Raw genomic sequence first — 8,738 nt, 5'->3', positions numbered from 1 at the left:
CGAAGCGTGTCCCTCGCCGCACGCCGTCCACACCCGAGCGCGCCTGCGCGGAGCCCGTGTGGGGTCGACGCGGGACTTGACCGGCATGGCGTTCCGGCAGGCGCTACAGCTGGCGGCCTGCGGCCTGGCCGGAGGCTCGGCCGCTGTGCTCTTCTCGGCAGTGGCGGTGGGGAAGCCCCGCGCGGGCGGGGACGCGGAGCCGCGCGTGGTCGAGCCCCCGGCGTGGGCGGGGACCTCACGCCCCGGGCCCGGCGTCTGGGACCCCAACTGGGACAGGTGCGGGGCCAGCGGCGGTAGCCCTTCCCGGGCCCTGGCCTTCCCGTCTGGTCGGTGTGGTGGGTCCCACGGAGGGGCGGGCGGGGCAGGTTTGCGTGCTGGTTTCTCTTTCGGTTCTCGCCGCGAGGCTGGCTGCGGACATGAGGCTTCCCTCGACCACTCTTCTGAGCGCCAGTTTCCTTGTCTGCCCAGGGGGTTGTTTTGACGAAGGAGTACCGGGATGCCCGGAGTGGTCGTTTTCAGTCCTAAACGGAGGGGTTGGACCTTAATAGGGCTCTCGTCCTTGTTTCTGTCTCTCAACTCATGAATATTCAGATTGGGTGACGGCATGCTAATCCCATATTTGGGATACTGCCGAGAGGGTCAGGTGGAGGTGGGTTCTGGAAGGGGCCTCTGCAAGGAGGCCGCGCAGGGCCAGGGCCAGCTGACATACTGAGTAGGAGCATGAGGTCCAGGGGTCCCAGGCACCCCGGCCGCGCGCTGTCAGTATTTTTATAGAGCACTTGGAAATAGTGGGTTCTGTGATCAGGAAGCAGTTTTTAGCCTTACTTAATGTTAACTTAAATTTAAAAACCAAAGCAGTGCAGATCTTAAAATATTGTATTGAAACGATAGTATTTTTGATATGCTGGAGTGAATAAAGTGAGTTACTGAAATTTTTCCTGTTTCTTGCTACTCTGTAAATGTGGCTACTTGGAAATTTTAAATAACATACGTTGCCGGTGTTCTCTTTCTATTGGATGGCACTGCTCTGGGTTGTGGGATGGTTTACCCAGTCCCAGCTCTTTCCTACTTAACACTTTGAGTGTGGGGCACAGAACTAATGTTTATTGTTAGCCTCATTGTATAGAGAAGAGGTATTCTTTTTAACCTTTAGTTTTTAAAGATAAATTCATTTAAAAATAGTCTTCTATTTACAGAAAAGTTGCAAAGACAATAGAGTTCCTATTTTGTTAGAGTTCCACACCTAACTTCCTCTGTTGTTAACACCTTACCCTCACATAGGGTATTTGTTACAATCAGTGAACCGGTATAGGTACAATATTATTAACTGATGTCCATACTTTATTGAGATTTCCTCAGTTTTTACTTGTAGTCCATTGTCTCTCCCAGGATCCTAAATGACAATCAGGCTTTGACAGTTTTTCAGACTTAACTTGTGATGACCTTGACAGTTCTGAAGAGTGCTGATCAGGTATTTTGTAGAATGTCCTTCAGTTGGGATTTGTCTGTTTTTCTCATGATTAGGCTGGGGTCATGTCCCTTTTAAACATCAGTACAATCTTCTTAATTTCTTGTGCCTTTCCAAAGAAACGGTCACTCTGAGGTTAAAGGACTTACTTGAGGGAGAGCCAGACTTCAGCTTTGTTTGAGGCTGATATGCTATATTTGCTTGCCAAGTCTAGATTTATGAGGGAGTAAGGAGAGTGGTATCCTGCATCTGTGCCTGTGGTACCAGAGGTCTTCTCTGGCTAAGCCCCAGCTCCCCCATGACTGCCAGTGTGGCATCTCAGCCTGGTTATGTTACGGTACCCCAGGTTCACATGGCCCAAGCAGAACCCTCAAATTCACCATGACTTCCCTCAAAACTTGTTCTTCCAGCACTGTCTTAGCAGAGTACATTCTTTCCCAGCTCTGCCAGTCTCACAGACATTTAACTTCTACTGACTTCTGGTCCATGAGCTAACAGAGCCTGTCTTCACCAGACATCGTTTCTCAGCATCTTTGCTACTGCTGCGCCCTCCCAGCCACAACCCCCGCCATCAGCCCTTTCCCAGCACCCAGCAGGGCCAACCAGGGGGATTCCCGTGATACTGGGAACATTCTTCTCCCTGTCTGGTGTGATGGCCACTGTCCCACTTGCTGCTGAGCTTTGAAAATGTGCTTTGTGTGACTGAGGAAATGGGAGTTTTAATTGTACTTAATTTTTATGATTTTGAGTGTAAGCAGCCACACGGTCAGTGGCTGCTAAGGGGCAGCACAGCATCCCTGTCAGCGAGGCCGCCCTGTGGGCATGTCCCACCTGCCCTCCCACAGCCACTCCTTCCTCCTATCTGTGTCACTGGTCCCCTTGCTGTGACTGTCTGTCTCCTCACAAGGACGTGAACAGCACAGAGGCTTTGCTTATCTGTCTGTCCAGATAAGCCGCCCAGGGCAGGCCTAGCACCAAGAACAGAGGACGTTGGCTCCTCCCCTACACCTCCCAACACAGGAAGCCCCTCTGTCAGAAAGACTAGGGGTGACTTGAGAGCAGGGGCACAGAGGACGCCGTCTTGTGTTTCAACATCAGGAGAGAACCACTGTCCCTGGTCAACCTGCGGAAGAGGAACCTAGAGACTGGAGAAGAGGAGCTGACGTCCAGGCTGGACCACTGCAAGGCCAAGGCCACACGGCACATCTTCCTCATCAGGCACTCGCAGTACCACGTGGATGCCTCCCTGGAGAAGGACCGCACGCTGACGCCCCTGGGTATGTGGCTGGGCTGTCTGCTGATCCGCTAGGCAGGCCTCCTTGGACCTGTGTCAGGTGTTCTTGGCCCAGATGTGAGCTTTGTCATTAATAGTAATAATCAGCTTAATCTGACTCAGACTTCGAAAATGCTCTCAAAAAATTTATTCATTTTTGGCTGTGCTGGGTCTTTGTTGCTGTGAAGGCTTGTCTCTAGCTGTGGTGAGTGGGGGCTGCTCTGTACTTGTGTGCGGCCTTCTCTTTGCAGTGGCTTCTCTTGTGGAACACGGGCTCTAGGGCATGTGGGTTTCAGTTCTGGCACATGGGCTCAGTAGTTGTGGTTCCCGGGCTCTAGAGCACAGGCTCAGTAAGTTGTGGCACATGGGCTTAGTTCTTCCACAGCATGTGGGATCTTCCTGGATCAGGGATTGAACCCACATCTCCTGCATTGACAGGCAGGTTCTTTGCCACTGAGCCACCCGGGAGGCCCCTCAACTTTAAGAATATTATGATGGATCCTGCCTGCAGGTGCTCTGCAGTGGCTCCGCCCGGTGCCCCATGACTTGACTTAGTTGCTGAAGAGCTTCAGAGGCTGCTTTATAAACGGTGGCATGTCTCAGGGCCCCACCCGGTAGCAGGTTTTTGCTACTGTGAATGGTGCTGCTGGGCACATCCTCCCACCTTGGTCTTTGTGTGCCTGTATCCACAGGAGAAGTCCCTCAGACAGGAAACGCAGGGTGTTTGGAGATGGAGCTTACATTTTTACAAATTTCTTTGTTGAGTGAGATAGTACCCTTTTGTGCGAAGGGTCTGGTGGCCTGTCCTCAGGCTCAAGATAGAAGTAAAGCTGCATCTGTGGTGTCACATGTCCAGCTGAAACTGACTCTCCAAGGGCGTTTCAGTTGGATTCTAAGATACATTTGAGGAAAAACATTTGTATTTGCACCCAGACCTTAGCAGTGCTGGTTGTCCGTCCTCACCTGTTGACATCTGTAGTGAGTGCACGTCTGGTCACTGGAGCATTAAAACCCAATCTTTGGATAAAGTTGAGTAAGAATAGTGTAATGGACCCAGAAATAGTAAACAGGACTCCACCCAAACTTCAGCCACGCTGAACCGTGGCTGGGTGTTTTGTTTTTTTTTTAAGATTTATTTATATATGGATGCTCTGGGTCTTCGTTGCTGTGTGTGGGCTTTTCTCTAGTTGTGAGCGGGGGCTATTCTTCATTACGGTGCATAGGCTTCTCATTGTAGTGGCTTCTCTTGTTGAGGAGCATGGGCTTGGTAGTTGTGGTGCACAGGCTTAGTTGCTTTGCAGCTGTGGGATCTTCCTGGACTAGGGATCAAACCCATGTCCCCTGCATTGGCAGGTGGATTCTTATCCACTGTGCCACCAGGGAAGTCCTTGAGGCCGTTGTTTTTGATGCTTTTTCTGTATGGGCCTGGAGGTAGCTGGTCTGTCTCACTGACTTTACCAGTTGAAAGCCTGACCTCTTCCTTAGGCCTAAGACCTGGGAGGGGCTGCCCATTTTGTCCCCCAGCCCTAATGGTCCTTGGTAAGGACTGAAGTATTTGTGAAGTAGAAACAAGCAGGAACTCCCACCACCTGTAATTCTCCAGTGTATTCCACCTTCAAGGTCGTGAGCAGGCTGAACTAACTGGTCTCCGACTTGCAAGCTTGGGGTTGAAGTTTAATAAAATCGTCCATTCCTCCATGACCCGTGCGGTAGAAACCACTGACATCATCAGCAAACACCTGCCGGGTGAGTGCCAGGCACCCTAGGTGCCCAGCAGCAGGGAGGGAGGGGTGGCTGCTCCTAAAGGGGCTGAGTCCTGTGCTTCTCTGCAGGAGTCTGCAAGGTCAGCACAGACCTGCTGAGGGAAGGCGCCCCCATCGAGCCCGACCCCCCCGTGTCTCACTGGAAGCCGGAGGCTGTGGTAAAAAAAACTCCCCCCGGGGCAGCCTCCTGTGGGGAGCAGCCTCCTCTCTGCCCTTGGGCTCCTGGTGGCAGCGGGGCCCACACTGCCTCCATACGCATGATTCCTTCTTCTGCCCCCAGCAGTATTATGAAGATGGAGCACGGATCGAGGCCGCCTTCCGGAACTATATCCACCGGGCGGACGCCAAGCAGCAGGAGGACAGCTATGAGATCTTCATCTGCCACGCCAATGTCATTCGCTACATCGTGTGCCGGTGAGGGGTCCTGCCGGATGCCCTTGGCCCTACTTCCCCTCTTGCCAGCCACAGCGTGTCTCCTCCAGCTGGTGGTCTGGTAGAATGGCTTTCAGTCCAGTTTTCTCATGACTGTGTTTTTGGTGGGAATAGACCAGACCAAGTGCCCTGTGTTGGCAGTCTTTCCTGGGCAATGTTGTGGTTGCTTGGTTCAGGCGCATAGCTGGCTGCTCACACTGCAAAGTCACGTTTTATATGCCAACACCCCATTTCCCTGACATGCAGTGACTGGTTTAGCACCTGTCACTAGATCATGCTGCTGTGGTTACTCGATGTTTGCCTCATAGTTTCGTATTTCCCTTAGCTTATTAACTGGAAATTTTTTGTAATTATAGGCTCACGGACCTGTTTGTGCAGGATTATAACCTGTGAGCGTGTTAGTCACTTCCCTACTCCAGCTGATCCAGGGTACGAAGTCGGGAGCTTCTCCAGGGGCTCCTGTCATTGGAGCCAGCCAACCACTTCCTTACGTCCTGGCCCCACCAAGTTCCAGGCCTTCGCAGTGATGCCTGCCCTGAGCCACATCCATGAGTCACGGAGGGCCTGGACCTGGAAAGGCCAGCAGGGTGCTCATGTATTTGACCAAATCCTACGTAGAGCAAGATGTGAAATAACTGTAACCCTGCCTCCCCCGGATCCATTAGAAGCTGTTTGGCAGGTGCTTCAGGAGCTCAGGGGATCCCCCTTCTCACATGGGCCCATTTGTCCAGATATCACACAGGGCTCCAGGTGAGAAGCGCCATGCTGGGAGAGCAGGTTCCAGGCCAGGTCGAGTGCTGCTGGGAGGAAGGGCTGGGCTGCAGGCTTGTAGCCTGAGCCTTTGTGCTGCTTTTTCCTGAGCTTTGACTTCTGGGCTGTGTAAAACACACATCTTTCCATATCCCAGGACAGCACTGACCGAGTATCGCTGGGAGGCGAACCCAGTGCTGAAAATGGGCCAGAAATGACTGGTCTTAGAGCAGTGGTACCTGTGCTAAAGACAGGGTTGCTGGGAGCCAGGGCCTCTGCCCCAGGAAATGGGAGGGCGACCTGCCCCCTAACTCAGGACAGTTTTTTAAAGTGGTGAGTGTGACGTTGAGACTTTAAAAAGCAGTGTGTGGGTAGTTATTCCTTTAAGTCGGTAAAACTCTTGACAGAGTAGTGGTGAGACAAGCCACGGAGCTGCCGCATGTCGACCCCAAAGTTCTAGGGCAGAAGAGTGTCTGGTGACATGGACAGAGGCTGTAGTCCTGCTGGGCTCTTCGGCAAATACTAACTGTGCCTCAGAAGCACTTTTAAGAGCATGAAAACGCTCCAGGGGTCGTGGTTGCACCTGTTGCACCATTTGGCTGCCCTCTGCCCCCTTCTGGTTACACTGGGAAAGCAGGTTAAGTTGCATGCATTTATTAACCAGTGTGCTTGTGACTTACCTGCAGGCCTCGAGCGTGGTTGATCCCCATCTCAAAGGGACTGGACTCTCCCCTACCCCTTGTTGGACTGTTAGGTTGACATCTGCCTGGCAGCTCCTTTCTCTGAGAAACCCCATCTGAAAACAGGAGGGACTTACAGATGCTGGATCCAGCCTCTGGAAGTCTGACCAGGGGCTTCTCATCTGGGGTGGGGGACCCTCAGCTTTGTTGAGACCTGGCCCACCTGGCCTGTTTCTAGCACATTCTTTCTTCTCCTCAGGGCGCTGCAGTTCCCTCCAGAAGGCTGGCTCCGCCTTTCCCTCAACAACGGCAGCATTACCCACCTGGTGGTCCGGCCCGATGGCCGAGTGGCTCTCAGGGCCCTTGGGGACACAGGGTTCATGCCTCCTGACAAGATCTCCCGTTCCTGAGGGCCGCTTGGAGGCCCCGCGTCCTCCTTAGCCCCTAGCCGGCCTGGTGTGGGTGCCGCCAAGACCACAGCTTCCCCCGTGTCCCCCCCACAGGCTGCGCAGCGGGGACGGCCACCTCTAGGCAGCAGGAAGGCAAAAGGATCTACAGCACAGAGTTCTTAACTCACGGTCCAGGAAGGAAAAGGGAAGCACTTGGATCAGACCAGCTTCATCTCTTTCGCAGGGTGTCTGCCTCCCTCTCATCCAGGACGAGCCTGAGGGGTCCAAGCAGGCCTGTTTGAGGGACTGGATGAGGCCCCCCAGATGCTGTGACTGTGGGGACCAGGCAGACACGGCAGCAGGCTGTCTGCCAGCAGAGCCCGTCAGGCAGGAAGAAGAGGAGGAGGGCGCAGTGCTTTTTCCGTTTGTAACTTATTCTGCTTCGTATATTCGTTTCCTAAAACTCTTGTCACTTACATAAAGATTTTCCTCATCTGGTTCTTGCTTTGAAAAGCACTTTCTCACTCCAAAGTCACACCTCCCTGAAGCTGTGGGATCTGAACTTTTGTGTCGTGACGCCTTTCTGGATACACAGGAGGAGCACCTTGGCCGGTGAGGGAGGTGACTCAAGCTGCTGGCCTCGCCAGAGAGGCAGTGATGAATGCCTCAGGAGTGGCCCATTTCAGTAAAACGTCCAACTGACAGTTCAGTCCTTGTTTGCCTCTGGCTGTTAATCTTTCATGCTTATGGATTAAAATATTTAGTATGTCCTCCCAAATTTCTGTTATTTTAGGAGAAAGTACAGTTTTTATTAAGTGGTTATGAACATTTTCTGTAATCAGTGCAACTAATTGGAGTATTTGATGTTTCTGTCAATTTTGGAAATAACTACAAAATAAATTTTATTTTACTGGTTTTTCAAAGTACTAATTGTGAATGTTTCAAAACAAGAGGCCTGTGCATGACAAACAACAGCCCCAACTAGCAAAGAAAGTCTCAGCAGAAAGGCCTTTTCCCCAGTATCTTGTGTACCCCGGGCTGAAGTTTTGCAGGGTATCTGCCCAAGAGGGGCCTCGGTGAGAGGCCCTGACCCAGGACAGGGAGCTTAAGTGGTTTTCTAAAAGTAACAACCATGCACCAATCTGTAGAAATAGTTTTGACAAGTTAGCCAGGGGCTGTGCCAACGTCCAAAACCAGAAAAGTGCAAGGCAGCACCAGGTGTCTGGCCTCGGGTGCTGTGAGATCCCGTAGTCGAGCCCTGGGCACCCAGACCGTCAGCACCTGCAGGTCCTCCCTGTTTCCTTGGGTTTGTGTGGTCATATTGCTGTCCTGTCTGCAGACCTGTCTTTTCAGTGGCGTGTCCACCCTTTGCACTTGACTGCTGAGCAGGGCCAACGTTTCAGAAACAGGAAGTGAGCCCAGGAGCGGGAGAAAGGTGTCTTGATGGGGTCAGTTACAAGGGCCCAGGAAACCACCCTGAGGTGGGACATATGACCGAGAACTTACAAAATGTCAGGAAAGACATCCTAAATGTGACCAACATAAAAACCCACCCCGAGAGCCTGTGTGTCAGGAGGGATCCCAAACTGACAGCAGTGAGAATGAAAGTGGTTCTTACTGGCTGCATTGCTGTTTGTTCCAAAGTATCTCAAGACAGTTGAGGAAGGAACCCGAGGGCAGGTGTGACCCAGAGCTGCCTGCGGGTCTCCACACGGAATGAGAAACACGTGCCTCCGACTGCCTGAGCACACCTGGCTTGGGGATGGGATGGCGATGTGCCCAGTGACTGGCAACTGTACCCTACAAGACAGTCACCCTACAACCATCCTCTCTGAGCTGTGAACGCTTCTGGAAACATCCAAAAACTACCCCAGAAGATCTGGCTGCACGTGTGGAGCCTGCTCTCCCCCAGGAGAGGGGACCCTCTGGAGCCCCCTGCACGGTAGCCCACGGCACAGCCACCACCCACCATGATGAGGTTCC

General features: G+C 52.6%; 1 protein-coding gene across 4 annotated transcripts; it reads left to right on the top strand.

Moving 5' to 3' along the window:
• The first annotated feature begins 41 nt into the window (after positions 1-41).
• PGAM5 (PGAM family member 5, mitochondrial serine/threonine protein phosphatase) lies at positions 42-7,685 on the top strand. 4 transcript variants are annotated; one of them, NM_001192191.1, is made up of 6 exons: positions 42-276; positions 2,567-2,745; positions 4,362-4,487; positions 4,574-4,662; positions 4,785-4,918; positions 6,626-7,685. In NM_001192191.1, the coding sequence occupies exons 1-6, from the start codon at positions 86-88 to the stop codon at positions 6,774-6,776; spliced, it is 870 nt and encodes a 289-aa protein (NP_001179120.1). In that variant the 5' UTR covers positions 42-85; the 3' UTR covers positions 6,777-7,685. The 4 variants fall into 4 exon arrangements, with proteins under 4 accessions (NP_001179120.1, XP_059731916.1, XP_059731914.1 ...); XM_059875933.1 differs by having other exon boundaries at positions 50-276; positions 4,788-4,918; positions 6,870-7,671; XM_059875931.1 differs by having other exon boundaries at positions 50-276; positions 4,788-4,918; positions 6,626-7,671.
• The last annotated feature ends 1,053 nt before the right edge of the window (positions 7,686-8,738 follow it).

This window comes from Bos taurus, chromosome 17, assembly GCF_002263795.3.
Source record: "Bos taurus isolate L1 Dominette 01449 registration number 42190680 breed Hereford chromosome 17, ARS-UCD2.0, whole genome shotgun sequence".
NCBI lineage: Eukaryota > Metazoa > Chordata > Mammalia > Artiodactyla > Bovidae > Bos > Bos taurus.
This window is presented reverse-complemented; position numbering and strand designations above follow the sequence as displayed.